We start from the raw sequence: 26,073 nt of genomic DNA, 5'->3' as shown, positions 1-26,073 counted from the left end.
ATACAGGACTATAGAATATAGAGGTCATAACAGGGTTACTGTAGAATACAGGACTATAGAATATAGTGGTCATAACAGGGTTACTGTAGAATACAGGACTATAGAATATAGAGGTCATAACAGGGTTACTGTAGAATACAGGACTATAGAATATAGAGGTCATAACAGGGTTACTGTAGAATACAGGACTATAGAATATAGAGGTCATAACAGGACTATAGAATATAGAGGTCATAACAGGACTATAGAATATAGAGGTCATAACAGGGTTACTGTAGAATATAGAGGTCAACTGGTCATAACAGGGTTACTGTAGAATACAGGACTATAGAATATAGTGGTCATAACAGGGTTACTGTAGAATACAGGACTATAGAATATAGAGGTCATAACAGGGTTACTGTAGAATACAGGACTGTAGAATATAGAGGTCATAACAGGGTAACTGTAGAATACAGGACTATAGAATATAGTGGTCATAACAGGGTTACTGTAGAATACAGGACTATAGAATATAGAGGTCATAACAGGGTTACTGTAGAATACAGGACTATAGAATATAGAGGTCATAACAGGACTATAGAATATAGAGGTCATGACAGGGTTACTGTAGAATACAGGACTATAGAATATAGAGGTCATAACAGGGTTACTGTAGAATACAGGACTATAGAATATAGAGGTCATAACAGGACTATAGAATATAGAGGTCATAACAGGACTATAGAATATAGAGGTCATAACAGGGTTACTATAGAATATAGAGGTCATAACAGGACTATAGAATATAGAGGTCATAACAGGACTATAGAATATAGAGGTCATAACAGGGTTACTGTAGAATACAGGACTATAGAATATAGAGGTCATAACAGGGTTACTGTAGAATACAGGACTATAGAATATAGTGGTCATAACAGGGTTACTGTAGAATACAGGACTATAGAATGTAGTGGTCATAACAGGGTTACTGTAGAATACAGGACTATAGAATATAGAGGTCATAACAGGGTTACTGTAGAATACAGGACTATAGAATAGTGGTCATAACAGGGTTACTATAGAATACAGGACTTTAGAATATAGAGGTCATAACAAGGTTACTGTAGAATACAGGACTATAGAATATAGTGGTCATAACAGGGTTACTGTAGAATACAGGACTATAGAATATAGAGGTCATAACAGGGTTACTGTAGAATACAGGACTATAGAATATAGAGGTCATAACAGGGTTACTGTAGAATACAGGACTATAGAATATAGTGGTCATAACAGGGTTACTGTAGAATACAGGACTATAGAATATAGAGGTCATAACAGGGTTACTGTAGAATACAGGACTATAGAATATAGAGGTCATAACAGGGTTACTGTAGAATACAGGACTATAGAATATAGAGGTCATAACAGGACTATAGAATATAGAGGTCATAACAGGACTATAGAATATAGAGGTCATAACAGGGTTACTGTAGAATATAGAGGTCAACTGGTCATAACAGGGTTACTGTAGAATACAGGACTATAGAATATAGTGGTCATAACAGGGTTACTGTAGAATACAGGACTATAGAATATAGAGGTCATAACAGGGTTACTGTAGAATACAGGACTGTAGAATATAGAGGTCATAACAGGGTAACTGTAGAATACAGGACTATAGAATATAGTGGTCATAACAGGGTTACTGTAGAATACAGGACTATAGAATATAGAGGTCATAACAGGGTTACTGTAGAATACAGGACTATAGAATATAGAGGTCATAACAGGACTATAGAATATAGAGGTCATGACAGGGTTACTGTAGAATACAGGACTATAGAATATAGAGGTCATAACAGGGTTACTGTAGAATACAGGACTATAGAATATAGAGGTCATAACAGGACTATAGAATATAGAGGTCATAACAGGACTACTGTAGAATACAGGACTATAGAATATAGAGTTCATAACAGGACTATAGAGGTCATAACAGGGTTACTGTAGAACACAGGACTATAGAATAAAGAGGGCATAACAGGGTTACTGTAGAATACAGGACTATAGAATATAGAGGTCATAACAGGACTATAGAATATAGAGGTCATAACAGGGTTACTGTAGAATACAGGACTATAGAATATAGAGGTCATAACAGGGTTACTGTAGAATACAGGACTATAGAATATAGTGGTCATAACAGGGTTACTGTAGAATACAGGACTATAGAATATAGAGGTCATAACAGGGTTACTGTAGAATACAGGACTATAGAATATAGAGGTCATAACAGGGTTACTGTAGAATATAGTACTATAGAATATAGAGGTCATAACAGGACTATAGAAAATAGAGGTCATAACAGGGTTACTGTAGAATACAGGACTATAGAATATAGAGGTCATAACAGGGTTACTGTAGAATACAGTACTATAGAATATAGAGGTCATAACAGGGTTACTGTAGAATACAGGACTATAGAATATAGAGGTCATAACAGGACTATAGAATATAGTGGTTATAACAGGACTATAGAATATAGAGGTCATAACAGGGTTACTGTAGAATGCAGTACTATAGAATATAGAGGTCATAACAGGGTTACTGTAGAATACAGGACTATAGAATATAGTGGTCATAACAGGGTTACTGTAGAATACAGGACTATAGAATATAGAGGTCATAACAGGGTTACTGTAGAATACAGGACTATAGAATATAGAGGTCATAACAGGGTTACTGTAGAATACAGGACTATAGAATATTGAGGTCATAACAGGGTTACTGTAGAATACAGGACTATAGAATATAGAGGTCATAACAGGGTTACTGTAGAATACAGGACTATAGAATATAGAGGTCATAACAGGGTTACTGTAGAATACAGGACTATAGAATATAGTGGTCATAACAGGGTTACTGTAGAATACAGGACTATAGAATATAGAGGTCATAACAGGGTCACTGTAGAATACAGGACTATAGAATATAGAGGTCATAACAGGACTATAGAATATAGAGGTCATAACAGGGTTACTGTAGAATACAGGACTATAGAATATAGAGGTCATAACAGGGTTACTGTAGAATACAGGACTATAGAATATAGTGGTCATAACAGGGTTACTGTAGAATACAGGACTATAGAATATAGTGGTCATAACAGGGTTACTGTAGAATACAGGACTATAGAATATAGAGGTCATAACAGGTTTACTGTAGAATACAGGACTATAGAATATAGTGGTCATAACAGGGTTACTATAGAATACAGGACTATAGAATATAGAGGTCATAACAAGGTTACTGTAGAATACAGGACTATAGAATATAGTGGTCATAACAGGGTTACTGTAGAATACAGGACTATAGAATATAGAGGTCATAACAGGGTTACTGTAGAATACAGGACTATAGAATATAGAGGTCATAACAGGACTATAGAATATAGAGGTCATAACAGGGTTACTGTAGAATACAGGACTATAGAATATAGAGGTCATAACAGGGTTACTGTAGAATACAGGACTATAGAATATAGTGGTCATAACAGGGTTACTGTAGAATACAGGACTATAGAATATAGAGGTCATAACAGGGTTACTGTAGAATACAGGACTATAGAATATAGAGGTCATAACAGGACTATAGAATATAGAGGTCATGACAGGGTTACTGTAGAATACAGGACTATAGAATATAGAGGTCATAACAGGGTTACTGTAGAATACAGGACTATAGAATATAGAGGTCATAACAGGACTATAGAATATAGAGGTCATAACAGGACTACTGTAGAATACAGGACTATAGAATATAGAGGTCATAACAGGACTATAGAGGTCATAACAGGGTTACTGTAGAATACAGGACTATAGAATATAGAGGTCATAACAGGGTTACTGTAGAATACAGGACTATAGAATATAGAGGTCATAACAGGGTTACTGTAGAATATAGTACTATAGAATATAGAGGTCATAACAGGACTATAGAATATAGAGGTCATAACAGGGTTACTGTAGAATACAGTACTATAGAATATAGAGGTCATAACAGGGTTACTGTAGAATACCGGACTATAGAATATAGAGGTCATAACAGGGTTACTGTAGAATACAGGACTATAGAATATAGAGGTCATAACAGGGTTACTGTAGAATACAGGACTATAGAATATAGTGGTTATAACAGGACTATAGAATATAGAGGTCATAACAGGGTTACTGTAGAATACAGTACTATAGAATATAGAGGTCATAACAGGGTTACTGTAGAATACAGGACTATAGAATATAGTGGTCATAACAGGGTTACTGTAGAATACAGGACTATAGAATATAGTGGTCATAACAGGGTTACTGTAGAATACAGGACTATAGAATATAGAGGTCATAACAGGGTTACTGTAGAATACAGGACTATAGAATATAGAGGTCATAACAGGGTTACTGTAGAATACAGGACTATAGAATATAGAGGTCATAACAGGGTTACTGTAGAATACAGGACTATAGAATATAGAGGTCATAACAGGGTTACTGTAGAATACAGGACTATAGAATATAGAGGTCATAACAGGGTTACTGTAGAATACAGGACTATAGAATATAGAGGTCATAACAGGGTTACTGTAGAATACAGGACTATAGAATATAGAGGTCATAACAGGGTTACTGTAGAATACAGTACTATAGAATATAGAGGTCATAACAGGGTTACTGTAGAATACAGGACTATAGAATATAGAGGTCATAACAGGACTATAGAATATAGTGGTTATAACAGGACTATAGAATATAGAGGTCATAACAGGGTTACTGTAGAATACAGTACTATAGAATATAGAGGTCATAACAGGGTTACTGTAGAATACAGGACTATAGAATATAGTGGTCATAACAGGGTTACTGTAGAATACAGGACTATAGAATATAGAGGTCATAACAGGGTTACTGTAGAATACAGGACTATAGAATATAGAGGTCATAACAGGGTTACTGTAGAATACAGGACTATAGAATATAGAGGTCATAACAGGGTTACTGTAGAATACAGGACTATAGAATATAGAGGTCATAACAGGGTTACTGTAGAATACAGTACTATAGAATATAGAGGTCATAACAGGGTTACTGTAGAATACAGGACTATAGAATATAGAGGTCATAACAGGGTCACTGTAGAATACAGGACTATAGAATATAGAGGTCATAACAGGACTATAGAATATAGAGGTCATGACAGGGTTACTGTAGAATACAGGACTATAGAATATAGTGGTCATAACAGGGTTACTGTAGAATACAGGACTATAGAATATAGAGGTCATAACAGGGTTACTGTAGAATACAGGACTATAGAATATAGTGGTCATAACAGGGTTACTGTAGAATACAGGACTATAGAATATAGAGGTCATAACAAGGTTACTGTAGAATACAGGACTATAGAATATAGTGGTCATAACAGGGTTACTGTAGAATACAGGACTATAGAATATAGAGGTCATAACAGGGTTACTGTAGAATACAGGACTATAGAATATAGAGGTCATAACAGGACTATAGAATATAGAGGTCATGACAGGGTTACTGTAGAATACAGGACTATAGAATATAGAGGTCATAACAGGGTTACTGTAGAATACAGGACTATAGAATATAGAGGTCATAACAGGACTATAGAATATAGAGGTCATAACAGGACTACTGTAGAATACAGGACTATAGAATATAGAGGTCATAACAGGACTATAGAGGTCATAACAGGGTTACTGTAGAACACAGGACTATAGAATAAAGAGGTCATAACAGGGTTACTGTAGAATACAGGACTATAGAATATAGAGGTCATAACAGGACTATAGAATATAGAGGTCATAACAGGGTTACTGTAGAATACAGGACTATAGAATATAGTGGTCATAACAGGACTATAGAATATAGAGGTCATAACAGGGTTACTGTAGAATACAGGACTATAGAATATAGAGGTCATAACAGGGTTACTGTAGAATATAGTACTATAGAATATAGAGGTCATAACAGGACTATAGAATATAGAGGTCATAACAGGGTTACTGTAGAATACAGTACTATAGAATATAGAGGTCATAACAGGGTTACTGTAGAATACAGGACTATAGAATATAGAGGTCATAACAGGGTTACTGTAGAATACAGGACTATAGAATATAGAGGTCATAACAGGGTTACTGTAGAATACAGGACTATAGAATATAGAGGTCATAACAGGGTTACTGTAGAATACAGGACTATAGAATATAGTGGTTATAACAGGACTATAGAATATAGAGGTCATAACAGGGTTACTGTAGAATACAGTACTATAGAATATAGAGGTCATAACAGGGTTACTGTAGAATACAGGACTATAGAATATAGTGGTCATAACAGGGTTACTGTAGAATACAGGACTATAGAATATAGAGGTCATAACAGGGTTACTGTAGAATACAGGACTATAGAATATAGAGGTCATAACAGGGTTACTGTAGAATACAGGACTATAGAATATAGAGGTCATAACAGGGTTACTGTAGAATACAGGACTATAGAATATAGAGGTCATAACAGGGTTACTGTAGAATACAGTACTATAGAATATAGAGGTCATAACAGGGTTACTGTAGAATACAGGACTATAGAATATAGAGGTCATAACAGGCTACTGTAATGCTGTTTTGTCAACTTTGCATAAGAGCTACTAAATGACTCAAGTCTAAATTGTAACCCTCCCCCCCTCCAGACCCTACAGACCTCTTTCTGACCACGCCCCACCCCCACGCCACCCCCTTCCTTCTGCCCCGGGCCCAGCCCCTCACCTCTACCCGGGCCCTAACCTCTACCACCCTCCCCCCAACCCCCACTCCATCCCGCCCCAGTCCTACCCCCCTCCCTACTCCACCGGACCCCCTCCCCCTGTTAACTACCCCCCTCAGCCCCTCTACACACACGGCCAGATGCCTCCGGGGGTTAATGCCCCCTGGGTTCCCCCTCCCAACACCCAGCCCCACTCGCTGGGTCCCCCGCCCCTCCTACCCTCCGGACCCCCCCTCTCCAAGGAGGACTTCTACAGACAGAGAAGACTCCAACAGGAACAGTGAGTTGCACCTAATTTCATTCATTGTAATGATGTTGCTGAGGCTGGTAGCTTCACATTACTGGGATTAGTAAACAGTTGCCGGTTTACACAGGCAGCCCGATTCTCATATTTTTTCCAGATCTGATCATTTGAATTGCTACCTGTGTTAAACGCAGAGGATGTGCCAAACTAGCCCACCAAGGCATGGCGCAGAATGTAACCCCGGGCTAGTAGTGGGGAGAATGTTACCCCGGGCTAGTAGTGGGGGGGATGTTACACCGGGCTAGTGGGGGGGGGGGGGGGGGGTGTTACCCCGGGCTAGTAGTGGGGGGAATGTTACACCGGGCTAGTAGTGGGGGGAATGTTACACCGGGCTAGTAGTGGGGGGGATGTTACATCGGGCTAGTAGAGGGGGGAATGTTACACCGGGCTAGTAGTGGGGGGGATGTTACACCGGGCTAGTGGGGGGGGGGGGGGGGGGGAGGAATGTCACCCCGGGCTAGTAGTGGGGGGGATGTTACACCGGGCTAGTGGGGGGGGGGGAATGTCACCCCGGGCTAGTAGTGGGGGGGAATGTCACCCCGGGCTAGTAGTGGGGGGGAATGTTACCCCGGGCTAGTAGTGGGGGGGGAATGTTACCCCGGGCTAGTAGTGGGGGGGAATGTTACCCCGGGCTAGTAGTGGGGGGGAATGTTACCCCGGGCTAGTAGTGGGGGGGGGGGGGGGGGGATGTTACCCCGGGCTAGTAGTGGGGGGGAATGTTACCCCGGGCTAGTAGTGGGGGGGAATGTTACCCCGGGCTAGTAGTGGGGGGGAATGTTACCCCGGGCTAGTAGTGGGGGGGAATGTTACCCCGGGCTAGTAGTGGGGGGGAATGTTACCCCGGGCTAGTAGTGGGGGGGAATGTTACCCCGGGCTAGTAGTGGGGGGGAGTGTTACCCCGGGCTAGTAGTGGGGGAGGATGTTACCCCGGGCTAGTAGTGGGGGGGAGTGTTACCCCGGGCTAGTAGTGGGGGAGGATGTTACCCCGGGCTAGTAGTGGGGGGGAATGTTACCCCGGGCTAGTAGTGGGGGAGGATGTTACCCCGGGCTAGTAGTGGGGGGGAATGTTACCCCGGGCTAGTAGTGGGGGGGAATGTTACCCCGGGCTATTAGTGGGGGGGAATGTTACCCCGGGCTAGTAGTGGGGGGGAATGTTACCCCGGGCTAGTAGTGGGGGGGAGGAATGTTACCCCGGGCTAGCAGTGGGGGGGGGGGAATGTTACACCGGGCTAGTAGTGGGGGAGAGGAATGTTACACCGGGCTAGTAGTGGGGGGGGATGTTACACCGGGCTAGTGGGGGGGGGGGGGTGGGGGGATGTTACCCCGGGCTAGTAGTGGGGGGGAATGTTACCCCGGGCTAGTAGTGGGGGGGAATGTTACCCCGGGCTAGTAGTGGGGGGGAATGTTACCCCGGGCTAGTAGTGGGGGGGAATGTTACCCCGGGCTAGTAGTGGGGGGGAATCTCACCCCGGGCTAGTAGTGGGGGGGAATCTCACCCCGGGCTAGTAGTGGGGGGGGGAATGTCACCCCGGGCTAGTAGTGGGTGGAGAATGTCACCCCGGGCTAGTAGTGGGGGGAGAATGTCACCCCGGGCTAGTAGTGGGGGGGGAGAATGTCACCCCGGGCTAGTAGTGGGGGGGGGGGGGGGGGGAATGTCACCCCGGGCTAGTAGTGGGGGGGGGGGGGGGGGGAATGTTACCCCGGGCTAGTAGTGGGGGGGAATGTTACCCCGGGCTAGTAGTGGGGGGGAATGTTACCCCGGGCTAGTAGTGGGGGGGAATGTTACCCCGGGCTAGTAGTGGGGGGGAATGTTACCCCGGGCTAGTAGTGGGGGGGAATGTTACCCCGGGCTAGTAGTGGGGGGGAGGAATGTTACCCCGGGCTAGTAGTGGGGGGGAGGAATGTTACCCCGGGCTAGTAGTGGGGGGGGGAAATGTCACCCCGGGCTAGTAGTGGGGGGAGAATGTCACCCCGGGCTAGTAGTGGGGGGGAGGAATGTCACCCCGGGCTAGTAGTGGGGGGGAGGAATGTTACCCCGGGCTAGTAGTGGGGGGGAAATGTCACCCCGGGCTAGTAGTGGGGGGAGAATGTCACCCCGGGCTAGTAGTGGGGGGGAATGTCACCCCGGGCTAGTAGTGGGGGGGAATGTTACCCCGGGATAGTAGTGGGGGGGAATGTTACCCCGGGCTAGTAGTGGGGGGGAATGTTACCCCGGGCTAGTAGTGGGGGGGGAAAATGTTACCCCGGGCTAGTAGTGGGGGGGGGGGGGGGGAAATGTTACCCCGGGCTAGTAGTGGGCGGGGGGGGGGGGGGGGAATGTTACCCCGGGCTAGTAGTGGGGGGGGGGGGGATCTTACCTCGGGCTAGTAGTGGGGGGGGGAATCTTACCCGGGCTAGTAGTGGGGGGGGAATCTTACCCTGGTCTAATAACCCGACTGGCCAGTATCCTAAATCCTTGCATTCCGTGGCTGAGAGAGATTGACCTGTTCAAAGGTTTCCCTCAGACATGTATTATGGGATGTGACCAGTCCTGTCTCTCTGTGTTACCAGGGTAACGTCCAAGCTGGATGAGTTCACTAAAGACTTTGCCAAAGAGCTGATGGAATACAGACCTGCTCCCAAGAGACGGAGACGCTCCTGCTCCAGGTAACACCACACGATGACATCTCATCATAGTTCTGGATTAAACCTCTTGAACTGTTCATGGAGATATCTTCTCTGACGGAGATATATCTAGGACAGAGATGATATGAATTGTGTAGAGATGGTAATTAGACATATCAAGTATCTAGGACAGAGATGATATGAATTGTGTAGAGATGGTAATCAGACATATCAAGTGTTTTTCATATCTAGGACAGAGATGATATGAATTGTGTAGAGATGGTAATCAGACATAGCAAGTGTTTTTCTCTCCTCCCCAGGTCTCGTTCCTACAGTCGTTCTCCGTTCAGCCGTTCCCCCTACTCCCGATCTCCTCGCTCCCGCTCCAGGTCTTACTCGTACACCCCCAGCCGCTCCCGCTCCCGTTCCAGGTCTTACGGACGCTCCCCCTTCTCCAGACGCAACGGAGGCCGGGGAGGACGCAGCCGCTCCTACGGCCGCTCGCCACGGTCCCGCTCACGCTTCTCCTCGCTCCCCTCCGCCTTACCGTGGTGGTGGGGGCTGGGAAGGAGGAGACGGAGCTGAAGGAGGAGGAGGAGGGGGGTATCGGCCCAGGTCTCGCTCCCCAGGGGGCTACAGGAGGAGCAGGAGTCCTGGAGGGGTTAGAGGTCACCATAAGCCCCCCCCTCGAGAGCCGGCTCCTTACGAGCCTAAAGGCGGACCTGACCTGTCTCCCGGGGGCAGGGAGCGCTGGGAGAGAGACAGCTACAGACAGTGGGAGAAAGAGTACAGGGACTGGTACAACAAGTACTACAAAGACTACAGTACCCAGCATGCCTCGGTGCACCACCGCGGTGGCCGGGGCAGCAGAGAGAGGGACCGCCTCACCCCTCCTCCCAGAGACTACTCCCCCCAGGGGCGGGTGAGGAGGGGTGAGAGAGGGGGACCTCCCGGACCCCACAGAACTCACCACGCCTTGTCCGCTCTGCCCTCTGCCTCCGTCAGGGGGGATGGAAGTAAGGAACGCACGCAGGGGGGAACCAAAACGTCAGAGGGCGGAACTAAAACTCTGAAAGGGAAGAAACTGAAGAAAAAGAAGAACGGGGAGGAGCTGGATTCAGCCGACCAATCGCTGGACAGGGGAGACGCCACACCCGTCAGGGACGAGCCAATGGATGATCTCCACACCCTGACCCCTAGCAAAGCCCCACCCACCTCCACCAAGGTCTCGACCAATAAGGCAGCGCTGCTGTCCGGTAAAACCCCTCCCACCTCGTCCGGCCAATCAGAGAAGAGCAGGAAGGAGAAGGGGGGTAAGGTGAAAGTAAAGACGGAGGGAAAGGTGAAAGGAGAGAAGGTTAAGAGAAAGACAGGAGGAGATGCGACGGTCACAGCCTCTAAGAACAAAGAGTCTTCAGCCGCTAAACCAACCAAAGCATCCAAACCAGTCAAACCAGACGAGCCAATCAAGAGAGAGAAGGGGCGGAGCACCCCTACTGTTCGAGGAGGTTTGGCTAAACTCCCCCTGCCCCGCCCCCTCCCCCCTCACCCCCACGACCTCCCTAAACACCTGGGCGACGCCCGCGGGGGAAGGAGAGATCCCATTCACAGTGTCGGGGTACACTGTGGTCGCCCCCTCCAGCCTGCACCTCCCTCCCCAGCGGAGAAGAGGAGGAGAGTGGAAGAGAGGGAAAGGGGGAGGGGGATGGACAGGGGGATGGGGGGGCCCCCAGCTAAGCTCCGCCGAGCCGAGGGTCCGTACCTCCAGAGAGGACTTCCTGCCAAGCCTTCCCTCCTCCTGAACCTGGCATGCAGAGAGTCGGGTAGAGGAGAGGGTCTGCTCCCCATCCCTGGTTCCTCACAGACAGGGAGGCTAGACCGTTTCCATCCCATCTCCATCTCCATCCCTGGTTCCTCCATGGACCTGGGGAGAGAGGGGAGAGGCGACGGGCTGCTGCCCATCCCAGGGAGCTCTGAGGCGGGCAGAAGAGAGAGTGACAGGGGGTCTATCTGGCCTCTCATGGGTCTGCAGGTCAAACCCTTCCCCCAGAGGAGAATCAAACTGAACAGAGACCTGGGGAGGAACAGCAGTATGGCCCGCCCAGAGGAGAGACCAGCTCCAGCTGCTAATATCACCACTACTATCACCTCTACTGGAGAGAGACCTGCTGGTCCTGAGAGAGGAGGAGCAGAGCGGGATGGAGGGACGGAGAGGGTGGCGGTGATGGTGGAGCGGAGGTTGTCTGGCGAGAGGTCAGAGGTCAGGTCTGTTAGGTCCGAGAGGCCGTCGTCAGGGGAACGTTTGCCGGAGAGAGGAGGAGGAAGGTCAGTCTCTCTAGACCGCATGACCATCGCGGAACGCTCGGCCATCGCTAAGAAACCTGATGTCACCGGGGAGAGAACAGAGAGAGAGTACACGCCGCCTGCTGAGAGAGAGAGACCAGCTGAGAGCTCCAAGGAGAGAGAGAGACCAGCTGAGAGCTCCAAGGAGAGAGAGAGACCAGCTGAGAGCTCCAAGGAGAGAGAGAGACCAGCTGAGAGCTCCAAGGAGAGAGGGAGACCAGCATCAGCCAAGACGGACAGGTCATCATCCAGGGAGAAGTCAGCCACCAGGGAACAGAAAGGAGAGAAGACCTCGTCCTCCGTAGACAGACCTGCCTCTACAGGGGAGCGAGCGGCAGGGTCCCAGAGAGAGACTGTAGCTGAAGACAGAGCAATAGCAGCGGTGGTGGTGGTGAAGGAGGGTTCTGGGAAGACCAGAAAGATCAGCAGAAAGAGTTCTGAGCCCACGACCCACCACTCATCAGACCACTCTGTCACTTCAACTGGGTGAGTTGCCCTTTCGACCTCTGACCTTCCAACGGTTCTTTATTAGCCCGTGTTGTTAATCAACAATCATTGTGGTTTAACACTATCTAGAGCTTTCTCCTTTAGTTAACACTTATCAGCGTTCTAGAGCTTTCTCCTTTAGTTAACACTATCAGCGTTCTAGAGCTTTCTCCTTTAGTTAACACTTATCAGCGTTCTAGAGCTTTCTCCTTTAGTTAACACTTATCAGCGTTCTAGAGCTTTCTCCTTTAGTTAACACTATCAGCGTTCTAGAGCTTTCTCCTTTAGTTAACACTTATCAGCGTTCTAGAGCTTTCTCCTTTAGTTAACACTTATCAGCGTTCTAGAGCTTTCTCCTTTAGTTAACACTATCAGCGTTCTATAGTTTCTCCTTTAGTTAACACTATTAGCGTTCTAGAGCTTTCTCCTTTAGTTAACACTATCAGCGTTCTAGAGCTTTCTCCTTTAGTTAACACTATCAGCGTTCTAGAGCTTTCTCCTTTAGTTAACACTATCAGCGTTCTAGAGCTTTCTCCTTTAGTTAACACTATCAGCGTTTCCCTCTACTGTGAGAATTGTGATCTAATATTCTGCACAGACCGGTAAAACAACCAATCAGAGCTGCAGTAGGCCTATATGCAAATAGCCATTGCCGTATATGGATCTGTGCCATTCACTGAACAAATAACCACAGTAGCCTACTTGGCCACTGTCAAAACTGGAACTTAAAGCAGGTAGAGCCTTCACAGTAAACGGGTAGGGCCTTCACAGTAAACGGGTAGGGCCTTCACAGTAAACGGGTGGGGCCTTCACAGTAAACGGGTGGGGCCTTCACAGTAAACGGGTGGGGCCTTCACAGTAAACGGGTGGGGCCTTCACAGTAAACGGGTGGGGCCTTCCCAGGCCCCAGTAAACGGGTGGGGCCTTCCCAGTAAACGGGTGGGGCCTTCCCAGTAAACGGGTGGGGCCTTCCCAGTAAACGGGTGGGGCCTTCCCAGTAAACGGGTGGGGCCTTCCCAGTAAACGGGTGGGGCCTTCACAGTAAACGGGTGGGGCCTTCACAGTAAACGGGTGGGGCCTTCACAGTAAACGGGTGGGGCCTTCCCAGGCCCCAGTAAACGGGTGGGGCCTTCACAGTAAACGGGTGGGGCCTTCACAGTAAACGGGTAAGGGCCTTCACAGTAAACGGGTAAGGGCCTTCACAGTAAACGGGTGGGGCCTTCCCAGTAAAGCCTTCCCAGTAAACGGGTAAGGGCCTTCCCAGTAAACGGGTGGGGCCTTCACAGTAAACGGCCGCCGGAAGTTGCACAGTATTTTCACAACATTCAAGTTTGAGCTCAGCTGACCTGAAATGTCTCAGTCCCGAAACAAATGAGGGAACATTGGTTAGAATGGTTTCTAACCCCTGATCCTAGATCTGTGTATATAACATGGGTATCATGGTTCCTAGTTGATGTTCTCTCTAACCCCTGATCCCAGATCTGTGTATATAACATGGGTATAATGGTTTCTAACCCCTGATCCTAGATCTGTGTATATAACATGGGTATCATGGTTCCTAGTTGATGTTCTCTCTAACCCCTGATCCTAGATCTGTGTATATAACATGGGTATAATGGTTTCTAACCCCTGATCCTAGATCTGTGTATATAACATGGTATAATGGTTCCTAGTTGATGATCTCTCTAACCCCTGATCCTAGATCTGTGTATATAACATGGGTATAATGGTTTCTAACCCCTGATCCTAGATCTGTGTATATAACATGGGTATAATGGTTCCTAGTTGATGTTCTCTCTAACCCCTGATCCTAGATCTGTGTATATAACATGGGTATAATGCTTCCTAGTTGATGTTCTCTCTAACCCCTGATCCCAGATCTGTGTATATAACATGGGTATAATGGTTTCTAACCCCTGATCCTAGATCTGTGTATATAACATGGTATAATGGTTCCTAGTTGATGATCTCTCTAACCCCTGATCCTAGATCTGTGTATATAACATGGGTATAATGGTTTCTAACCCCTGATCCTAGATCTGTGTATATAACATGGGTATAATGGTTCCTAGTTGATGTTCTCTCTAACCCCTGATCTTGGATCTGTGTGTTCCAGCAGCAGCAGGTCTGAGCCGAGCCAGAGCCAGGGTGCTGTGTCAAAACCCCGGGACCTCCAGACCCAGAGGAGACCCAGTCCCGTCCAGTTCCCCAGCCCAGGCAGGGAGAGGAGGGACCGTGGGACCGGAGGAGTCCTCATCCAGCCTCCACCCCGGTCCAAGTGGGAGAGAGAGGAGGAGGAGGAGGAGGAAGAGGAGCAGCACTCAGCGTCCAGGGAGAATGGGGCGTTGGCGGTTTCCTCCTCCGTGCCCAGAGACGCTCTGAGGAGAGAAGTCTCACCAGCACCGCCTAGTGGCCAAGGCAGGGAGGTGCAGGGTAGTGTCTCTAAAACAGCCAACACAGAGGGGAGGAGAGGGAGGGAGGAGGGGACTAGAAGGAGGGAGGAAGGCAGAGGCCTTAAAAAGGGTCAGGTGAACTTTAGAAAACCAGCTAAGACCGAATCCAGAGGAGTGAAGGAGGAAGGAAGAGGAGGGGTAGGGAGGGAGGAGAGTCGAGGGGCGGGGCCAGAACCAAGGCGACAGCGTCTGTGTTCTGACCTGGGTAGAGAGACGGACGAGGCAGCCTTCGTCCCCGACTACAGCGAAGGGGAGGGGTCAGACGGGGAGCGAGGCAGTGGCCTGAGCCATAGCCCCTCACACAACACCCAGAGCCCCGCCTCCCAGAGCCCCGGCGGCTCCCCTAGCAACCACAGCGGCTCCACGGCGACGGACAAGAAGAAGAAGAAGAAACACAAGAAACATAAAAAACACAAGAAGCACAAGAAGCATTCTGCCGACGTTGAGCCTCCCGTCGAAGGAAGGAAGGAACACAAACACAAGAACAAGAAGAAGAAGCACAGGAAGAATAAAGAGGAAGAGGGAGGAGGAGGAGGAGGAGGGGAGGCAGAGGAGAAGACTGGGCAGGAGTCAGCCAACATCTGAGACCCTGCTAGCTCCGTTAGCATCTAGCTCATGGTTACAGCCTGAGTTTTTCTAGTTCATGCTAGCTCTTTTAGCATCTAGCTAAAGACTACAACTGAGACTGCTAGCTCATGCTAGCTCCGTTAGCATCTAGCTAATGGTTACAACCTGAGTTTGCTAGTTTATGCTAGCTCCGTTAGCATCTAGCTAAAGGTTATTATAACTGGACAAAACCTTCTTGTGGGGATACTTTGTCAAATTCTTTTAAGTACTTAAGCTGAGCTGGATATAGTTTGTTTATCTATAATGGAACCACTGGAATAAGTGGAGCTCACCTCAGATATTTGTAAGTATTTTGTGTTTTCTGTTAATGTGATGCTCTCTCTCTGATGCAGGTTCTCTGTGAATGTGTTTTTGTACAAAGATGATGCTGCATTATATTCCATTACCCTGATCTATGGCTATAAGGTGTCTGAAACTCTGAAGTGTTCCAAATTTAACCCTGTTCACTATATAGTACACTACGTTTAACCAGAGTCGTATGGGCCCTAGTCATTAGCACCCTAGTCCAATGGGCCCTAGTTTATAGGACTCTGGTCGAATGTAGTTTACTATAAAGGGATTAGAGGTAGCCTAGTAGCCTAGTGGTTAGAGCGTTGGACTAGGAACCCGAAGGTTGCGAGTTCAAACCCCCGAGCTGACAAGGTACAAATCTGTCGTTCTGCCCCTGAACAGGCAGTTAACCCACTGTTCCCAGGCCGTCATTGAAAATAAGAATTTGTTCTTAACTGACTTGCCTGGTTAAATAAAGGTAAAATAAAAAAAATAAAATAAAAAATTTGGGACACCTCCCTGATGTATAGTAGGTTATATCATCATGTTTATATGAACTGATCTGAAGCCGGGCTAACTGATCTGAAGCCGGGGCTAACTGATCTGAAGCCGGGGCTAACTGATCTGAAGCCGGGGCTAACTGATCTGAAGCCGGGGCTAACTGATCTGAATCCGGGGCTAACTGATCTGAAGCCGGGGCTAACTGATCTGAAGCCGGGGCTAACTGATCTGAAGCCGGGGCTAACTGATCTGAAGCCGGGGCTAACTGATCTGAAGCCGGGGCTAACTGATCTGAAGCCGGGGCTAACTGATCTGAAGCCGGGGCTAACTGATCTGAAGCCAGGCTAACTGAATGGTGACTAGTGGAAGTTACTGTTATTAAACTTTGTTTTCCCTTTAAACTTTCTGACTGTTGTCTTTTCATTTATAGTTTGGTGAATAAAACCTGTCTAATGTTTAATATCAGAATACCACAGTTCTTGTGTTTTATTGACTGTGACACATTTTTCACATGTTTAAATGGTTTATTTTCTAAATTCATAACACTTGTAAAACCTGCTATCTTATGTTCAGGACCTTTTTGATCAGCCATTCATTGGAGTTCAACACTTCTCTCATTAACGCAAAATCAATGTTTGGTGAAACACCATATGTGCATTTAGCTGAGTCACCAGTCCGTAATGATTAGCTGGTTAGTCACCAATCCATAATGATAAGCTGGCTAGTCACCAGTCCGTAATGATAAGCTGGTTAGTCACCAATCCATAATGATAAGCTGGCTAGTCACCAGTTCGTAATGATAAGCTGGTTAGTCACCAATCCATAATGATTAGCTGGTTAGTCACCAATCCATAATGATAAGATGGTTAGTCACCAATCCGTAATGATAAGCTGGTTAGTCACCAATCCGTAATGACAAGCTGGTTAGTCACCAATCCGTAATGATAAGCTGGTTAGTCACCAGTCCATAATGGTAAGATGGTTAGTCACCAATCCATAATGATAAGCTGGCTAGTCACCAATTGATAAAGGAATTTATGTTTAAGGTAATGACTAAAGTATTCCAGCCTGAAACAGTACAACAGAGTGAAATGTATTAGAATTATAAGAGTATAATTCTCTAATGTGTGTGCATCGGAAGACTAAGACGGCATGTTACTAATTTGACAATAAGCAGAAGTATAGTTGAGACGTTCAAGGAGAAGAGGAACTGTCAACAGACGACTTGTGAAACTGTTAACAGGAAGGAAGTCTCCCCACCCAGGGAGGGGAGAAACCGTTAGGCTTGCGGGAGGTTATGGAGCATGTGGCAGAACATTGGGAGAGAGTTAGAGAAGAGGGGCATTTATAAAGTTTACGTTATAACCAAAATGTGAGGTATAAAAGACTATGTGCAATGTATGATTTTCAGAACTCTGAAAAATCTCAGAACTCAGAACCTTTTGCAGAATTCTGAGACTTTGTCTAAGTCTTCTATTAGCCAGGGCCTTACAACCTCTGGGGAATTGGTCAAAGCTTATAGTGATTATTATCATCATTGGGATTAGATATTCTCGTGACACCAATCCATAAGGATAGACTCACTGGTTAGTCATTCAGTTTAGTCACCAATCCATAATGATAGACTCACTGGTTAGTCATTCAGTTTAGTCACCAATCCATAATGATAGGCTCACTGGTTAGTCATTCTGACATTTAGGGCACCATTCATTCAGATCAAGTTTTAACGAGAGAAATAATAATCTCAAACAACCTAAATAATGGTATAGATTACGTCAGACTAGTTGAGGTGTAGATTACACATCACTTAATTCATCAATTACATAATTACACAGCAACTGTTGTGGAAATTCTAATCAGAAGGAAGAGGCTGCTGCAGATTCTTAAAACAACGTTTATTATAAGAATTACAATTCTGGAGGGGTTAACAATCACTCAGTGGAGAGGAGATAAGAGCCCCTGAACAGAGTTGGGTCTCAGGTTTAATAAAAAGCTCTTTGTCTACATAGCAGTCAGCAGAAGTGTGACAAGCATAAAAGGGTATATTGTGCACTCGAGCAGGACCAACAAGATTAGCTCAGAATAGGTGGAGTTTCTGTCTCCAGGTCATATTGCTGTTGCTATACAAAAGTAATCTTTCAGTTCTCCGACAATCAGCTGGAAGACAGGATGTAGCTGCACCCTCAGTGTCTGGAAGACAGGATGTAGCTGCACCCTCAGTGTCTGGAAGACAGGATGTAGCTGCACCCTCGGTGTCTGGAAGACAGGATGTAGCTGCACCCTCAGTGTCTGGAAGACAGGATGCAGCCTTATCACAAGGTTACACCCAATCGGCTGTTGGCCCAGAGGCCTACCTGTTGGCTTTAAACCCAGAGGCCTACCTGTTGGCTTTAAACCCAGAGGCCTACCTGTTGGCTTTAAACCCAGAGGTCTACCTGTTGGCTGTAAGCCCAGAGGCCTACCTGTTGGCTTTAAACCCAGAGGTCTACCTGTTGGCTTTAAACCCAGAGGCCTACCTGTTGGCTTTAAACCCATAGCAGTATAGAACATAATCTTGTAATTGTGCACTGTACAACATATCAGGCTAATCAAGGTGTGGATTACAGCATTATATCAGGCTAATCAAGGTGTGGATTACAGCATTATATCAGGCTAATCAAGGTGTAGATTACAGCATTATATCAGGCTAATCAAGGTGTGGATTACAGCATTATATCAGGCTAATCAAGGTGTAGATTACAGCATTATATCAGGCTAATCAAGGTGTGGATTACAGCATTATATCAGGCTAATAAAGGTGTAGATTACAGCATTATATCAGGCTAATCAAGGAGTAGATTACAGCATTATATCAGGCTAATCAAGGTGTGGATTACAGCATTATATCAGGCTAATAAAGGTGTAGATTACAGCATTATATCAGGCTAATCAAGGAGTAGATTACAGCATTATATCAGGCTAATCAAGGAGTAGATTAGAGCATTATATCAGGCTAATAAAGGTGTAGATTACAGCATTATATCAGGCTAATAAAGGTGTATATTACAGCATTATATCAGGCTAATCAAGGTGTAGATTACAGCATTATATCAGGCTAATCAAGGTGTGGATTACAGCATTATATCAGGCTAATCAAGGTGTAGATTACAGCATTATATCAGGCTAATCAAGGTGTGGATTACAGCATTATATCAGGCTAATCAAGGTGTAGATTACAGCATTATATCAGGCTAATAAAGGTGTATATTACAGCATTATATCAGGCTAATAAAGGTGTAGATTACAGCATTATATCGGGCTATTTGAGGTGTAGATTACAGCATTATCTCAGGCTAATCGAGGTTTGAATCTAAAAAGACTGCATGAGATTATGGTAATGTCCTCGACAGCTACAATGTGGTTACACCTCGGACATCACCTGAATAAAAACATTGAAAACAATGAAACGACTATGCAGTTGTCGGTTGTGGCGGATTAAGGCAGATTGAATCCAGCCCTAAATGACAGTGTTTGAGTTTGTAAACATGTCTGGATGGGATTCCTACTCCTCCATGCAGCCAATGTCCATGTTCATGATAGGTACAGTTCCACCTCAGACATCGTCACAACACCAGCTATGCAGGTGTCGGCAAACGCCAAATCTCATTGAATTGAGCCCACAATCCAAAAGCAAAACGAAACAAGTGTTAATTTTGAAAGAACAGTAGATGGTAAATATCATGTTCCATACAGAGTTCGATTAGAACTTCACCTGCACCGTTTACTTCTTCAAATGTTTATAATTTTTAATAATTTAATAATTTGTATCCAACAGCAAGTTGTGATGTTGAGAAATATGTCCGTTCTCAGGGCTTGATTCAATCAGACCTGTGTCTGCATAGCGGTTGGCCACAACACTGAGTGAAAGCCTCTGTATTTTCAAGTGTGGTTTCAGTTGTGGGAATTGTCAAGGACAAACTAGAAGTGTTTCATGTTTCACAGTTGTTACTGTGTGTCCTTGATGCTCATTCTATAAAATGTGTTCCATCATTTACAAAACTACATATTTGATCCAGGCATAAAAAAATTATCAGTGTGTGTTCACTTGAACATGGCCATTAGGCCTCGCTCCTGTGTGTGGTAATCTTTCTCTCAGGAGTGTATTCTCTTGTGCGAAACCAGGGTTCCTGAATTGGTGAATCTCTTCCCACACTCATCACAGCTGTAAGGCTTCTCTTCTGTATGTGTCCGCTGGTGTGATTGCAGACTGCTCCTTTTACTGAAACTCTTGTCACACTGATCACAGCTGTGAGGTTTCTCTCCGGTGTGAAAACCACGGCCTGAGTGAATTCCCGCAGTCGGTGCATATGAATGGTTTCTCTCCCGTGTGTGTCATCTGGTGGTACTTCAGATGCTGAGGGGAGCTGAAGCTGGGTGCAGTGGTAGGGTGTCCCACTATGTTTGCGCTGAACGTGGCATCTCAGGTCTATTAAACACTTGAAGCTCTTGCCGCACTCTGCGCAGTAGTGAGGTTTCTCTCCTGTGTGTCTCTGCTGGTGTCTTGTAAGGTGACTCTTCAAAGTGTATCTCTTGTCACACTCTGAGCAGCTGTATGGCCTCTCTCCTGTGTGGACTCTCTGGTGAATCTTTAAGTAATCAGATCTAGAGAAACTGAGTCCACAGGCTGTGCAGCAGTATGGCTTCTTTTGGAGTGAGTTTGCAAGTCACCTGACGTGACAAAACTCATCCCACACTGATCACAGTGGTGCGGCTTCTCTCCTGTGTGCCTTCTCTTGTGGACTTTAAAGGCGCTGGCCTGGGAAAAACTCTTCCCACAGTCAGGGAAAGGGCATTGGTATGGCCTCTCTCCTGTGTGTCTTCGCTGGTGAATTCGCAAGGTTGCCATTGTGGCAAAGTTGTTCCCGCAGTCTGAGCAAGAGAACGGTTTCTCTCCCTTGTGACTACGCTCGTGTCCTTTGAGAGACTGTTGCCGAAGGAAGCTCTTGTCACAGTGGGAGCAGTGGTAAGGCTTCTCTCCAGTGTGTATACGCTGGTGTTTCTTCAATGCGTCTGGCGTTGTGCAGCTCGACTCACACTGAGAGCAGTGGTACATCTTCTCTGAATGTGTGAACTTGTGTAGTTTTAAAGTGCCAAGTCTTTGAAAGCTCTTCTTGCAGTCAGAGCAGTGATAGGGTTTCTCTCCTGTGTGTAGTCTTCTGTGTGACCCAAGACTGGCTCTATGTGCAAACTTCTGCCCACATTCAGAGCACTCGTACGGTTTCTCTCCAGTGTGAATCCGCATGTGTCCTTCCAGTGCCCTGGCAGAGGAGAGACTAGCACCGCACTGGGAGCAGCAGTGAGGTTTATCTTCTGTGTGTCTGACCTCATGTTCTTTCAGAGATCTGTTGTTAGTGAAACTCAGCTCGCACTTAGAGCAGTGGTGTGGCTTTTCTCCTGTGTGAATTTGCATGTGAATTTTCAGGTGATCGGACCGTCCAAATCTCCTCTGGCAAACATTGCAGCTGTGTCGTTTCTCGCCTGTGTGAATTATCTGGTGTTTGTACAGGGCTGAATTAGTGGCAAAGCTTAACTTACAGTGGGAGCAGTGGAAGGGTTTCTGTCCAGTGTGTGTACGCTTATGCTGCTCTAGAGAATGAGATGATCCTAGCTTCTTGCCACACTGTGGGCATTGGTATCCTTTCTCTCCAGTGTGCACTATGTTATGTAACCAGAGCCCACTCTTAACAGCAAACCTCTTCCCACACTCAGTACATTGGTGGGGCTTTTCTCCAGTATGTCTTAGCTGGTGACGTCTTAAAGAAGACAGAAATCTGAAGCTTTTCCCACAGTCAGTGCATTGGTAAGGTTTCTCCCCTGTGTGAATCCTCTGGTGTATTCTGAGTAACTTAGAAGAGGAATAGCTTCCCCCGCACAGCTCACAGTGGTGAGGCTTCTCTCCTGTGTGTATTCGTTTGTGTTCAAAGAGTGTTGAGGCTTGTTTGAAACTCTTCCCACACTCAGAGCAGTGGAACGGTCTCTCTCCAGTGTGAATCCGCCAGTGAGCTTTTAAGCTTTGTGATGTAGCAAATCTCTTCCCGCAGTCAGAGCAACAGTGTGGTTTTTCGCCGGTGTGTTTTATTCTCTCGTGTATCCGTAAACCACTGCAGTCTTTAAATCTCTGCCCACATTCTGAGCACTGGTACGGTTTCTCTCCAGTGTGAATCCGCATGTGTCCTTCTAGTGCCCTGGCAGAGGAGAGGCTAGCTCCACACTGGGAGCAGCAGTGAGGTTTTTCTACTGAGTGTATGATCTGGTGTGACTTCAGATTGAATCTCTGATTGAATCTCTTCCCACATTGTTCACAGCTATAAGGTTTCTCTCCAGTATGAATTCTCTGGTGTTGTCTAAGGTTTGCTGAAGAGGTAAACCTCTTCCCACAGTCAGAGCAGCAGTGAGATTTCTTCCTTGAGGGTCTCTGCTGTTGTTTCTCTTGGTGTTCTGATCTTGAGAGACTTTTCTCTGCCTCCTCATTATCATGATGTTGTTTAGCCTCCCCAGATGACAAGCCCCTTCTACTGAGAGAGTGACGGTTAGGACTGTCCCCTGTGGAGCAAAGACAGACAGTTATGGTTCCTTCATATCGAAGCCAGATTTAGGCCCAGCTTTACACACTCTAGTAACCGAATTTAAGCATTTAAAATCTTCAATGTAAAATCGTATTAAATCTTCAAATTGTCAATGTATCCAAGGGTGTAGAGTTGTAATGAGTCTACATCCTTAAATATATTGTACTTAGTGGTAATTAATGCCATTCAGGGTGTGTCCCAAAATACATTTATATAAGAACATAAACCCACTTAGCTCCGGTGTTTTCCTGCAGTCGACCAGCCGCACAGACAACCTCTTCAGACCCAGCAGTAAGGTGTTACCAGGAGAGGTACGACCCAGGGACTCCGGGAGGGATAGGGGGGAGGAGGGTTGGAGGGAGAGTGTTTCCTGTTAACCCAAAAAGAGAGGAGGTGTGTTGTCATATTGGTACACTGAGGGTAAAACACAATGGTCTAAAGAGGGTAAAACAACTAAATAAATGGTTGAAAACAAGTCTTCAACAATTAAACCTTTGTCCAGAAAACTCGATTTCCTCTGAGTTGTTCCTGATGTCCCATTATAGTATAGTCTGCTGTTATCACTGTTAGTGTTAACCCATAAAATAAGAAACAAAATGTTATTAAAAGTACAATAATAAAAAAAAGTATCGTGGCCCCAAGACGGAGCAGCACCATGGTGGAGCCTGGCCGTGGCCCCAAGACGGAGCAGGACCATCGTAGCCATGTACCAGTGAGACACTGGAGCAGGACCATGGTGGAGCCTGGCCGTGGCCCCAAGACGGAGCAGGACCATGGTGGAGCCTGGCCGTGGCCCCAAGACGGAGCAGGACCATCGTAGCCATGTACCAGTGAGACACTGGAGCAGGACCATGGTGGAGCCTGGCCGTGGCCCCAAGACGGAGCAGGACCATGGTGAGGCCTGGCCGTGGCCCCAAGACGGAGCAGGACCATGGTGAGGCCTGGCCGTGGCCCCAAGACGGAGCAGGACCATGGTGAGGCCTGGCCGTGGCCCCAAGACGGAGCAGGACCATGGTGAGGCCTGGCCGTGGCCCCAAGACGGAGCAGGACCATGGTGAGGCCTGGCCGTGGCCCCAAGACGGAGCAGGACCATGGTGAGGCCTGGCCGTGGCCCCAAGACGGAGCAGGACCATGGTGGAGCCTGGCCGTGGCCCCAAGACGGAGCAGCACCACCGTAGCCGTGTACCAGTGAGACACTGGAGCAGGACCATGGTGAGGCCTGGCCGTGGCCCCAAGACGGAGCAGGACCATGGTGGAGCCTGGCCGTGGCCCCAAGACGGAGCAGGACCATGGTGGAGCCTGGCCGTGGCCCCAAGACGGAGCAGCACCACCGTAGCCGTGTACCAGTGAGACACTGGAGCAGGACCATGGTGAGGCCTGGCCGTGGCCCCAAGACGGAGCAGGACCATGGTGGAGCCTGGCCGTGGCCCCAAGACGGAGCAGGACCATGGTGGAGCCTGGCCGTGGCCCCAAGACGGAGCAGGACCATGGTGAGGCCTGGCCGTGGCCCCAAGACGGAGCAGGACCATGGTGAGGCCTGGCCGTGGCCCCAAGACGGAGCAGCACCATGGTGGAGCCTGGCCGTGGCCCCAAGACGGAGCAGGACCATGGTGAGGCCTGGCCGTGGCCCCAAGACGGAGCAGGACCATCGTAGCCATGTACCAGTGAGACACTGGAGCCAGCCAATGGAGGAGGTCTGAGCCTTTTGGGTAAAACACTGGGGGAAATCCATTGTGAAAATTTGCAAAAATATCCACTTGGTAGCCTATGTTGCGTTATCATTGTTAGTGTTGCATTATGGGAACTTGGTAGCCTATGTTGCGTTATCATTGTTAGTGTTGCATTATGGGAACTTGGTAGCCTATGTTGCGTTATCATTGTTAGTGTTGCATTATGGGAACTTGGTAGCCTATGTTGCGTTATCATTGTTAGTGTTGCATTATGGGAACTTGGTAGCCTATGTTGCGTTATCATTGTTAGTGTTGCATTATGGGAACTTGGTAGCCTATGTTGCGTTATAATTGTTATTGTTGCATTATGGGAACTTGGTAGCCTATGTTGCGTTATAATTGTTATTGTTGCATTATGGGAACTTGGTAGCCTATGTTGTGTTATAATTGTTATTGTTGCATTATGGGAACTTGGTAGCCTATGTTGTGTTATCATTGTTAGTGTTGCATTATGGGAACTTGGTAGCCTATGTTGTGTTATCATTGTTAGTGTTGCATTATGGGAACTTGGTAGCCTATGTTGTGTTATCATTGTTAGTGTTGCATTATGGGAACTTGGTAGCCTATGTTGTGTTATCATTGTTAGTGTTGCATTATGGGAACTTGGTAGCCTATGTTGCGTTATCATTGTTAGTGTTGCATTATGGGAACTTGGTAGCCTATGTTGCGTTATCATTGTTAGTGTTGCATTATGGGAACTTGGTAGCCTATGTTGCGTTATCATTGTTAGTGTTGCATTATGGGAACTTGGTAGCCTATGTTGTGTTATCATTGTTAGTGTTGCATTATGGGAACTTGGTAGCCTATACTCAGAAATGGATGGGCATGAAATCCATCTGCTTTTCAGGGCCTGTTTAAATCCCCACTTTTCCCAGACCACGTGCTGCCAGAGTCTTTTCAGGGCCTGTTTAAATCCCCACTTTTCCCAGACCACGTGCTGCCAGAGTCTTTTCAGGGCCTGTTTAAATCCCCACTTTTCCCAGACCACGTGCTGCCAGAGTCTTTTCAGGGCCTGTTTAAATCCCCACTTTTCCCAGACCACGTGCTGCCAGAGTCTTTTCAGGGCCTGTTTAAATCCCCACTTTTCCCAGACCACGTGCTGCCAGAGTCTTTTCAGGGCCTGTTTAAATCCCCACTTTTCCCAGACCACGTGCTGCCAGAGTCTTTTCAGGGCCTGTTTAAATCCCCACTTTTCCCAGACCACGTGCTGCCAGAGTCTTTTCAGGGCCTGTTTAAATCCCCACTTTTCCCAGACCACGTGCTGCCAGAGTCTTTTCAGGGCCTGTTTAAATCCCCACTTTTCCCAGACCACGTGCT

The 26,073-nt window shown here is 46.6% G+C and overlaps 1 protein-coding gene and 1 pseudogene across 1 annotated transcript; one reads left to right on the top strand and one right to left on the bottom strand.

Annotated features, from left to right (window-relative positions):
• Positions 1–6,759: 6,759 nt before the first annotated feature.
• On the top strand, positions 6,760–16,133 carry LOC139400110 (E3 ubiquitin-protein ligase RBBP6-like; annotated as a pseudogene).
• A 2,168-nt stretch (positions 16,134–18,301) lies between these two features.
• Positions 18,302–24,675, bottom strand: LOC139400111 (zinc finger protein 271-like). The gene is made up of 3 exons (XM_071145143.1): positions 23,737–24,675; positions 23,258–23,351; positions 18,302–23,003 (listed from the first exon to the last, which is right to left on the bottom strand). The coding sequence occupies exons 1-3, from the start codon at positions 24,673–24,675 to the stop codon at positions 21,049–21,051; spliced, it is 2,988 nt and encodes a 995-aa protein (XP_071001244.1). The 3' UTR covers positions 18,302–21,048.
• Positions 24,676–26,073: the final 1,398 nt, after the last annotated feature.

The sequence above is a fragment of the Oncorhynchus clarkii genome, unplaced genomic scaffold, assembly GCF_045791955.1.
Source record: "Oncorhynchus clarkii lewisi isolate Uvic-CL-2024 unplaced genomic scaffold, UVic_Ocla_1.0 unplaced_contig_462_pilon_pilon, whole genome shotgun sequence".
Lineage (NCBI taxonomy): Eukaryota > Metazoa > Chordata > Actinopteri > Salmoniformes > Salmonidae > Oncorhynchus > Oncorhynchus clarkii.
The sequence above is the reverse complement of the archived record's forward strand: the minus strand, read 5'-3'. Positions and strand labels throughout refer to the sequence as shown.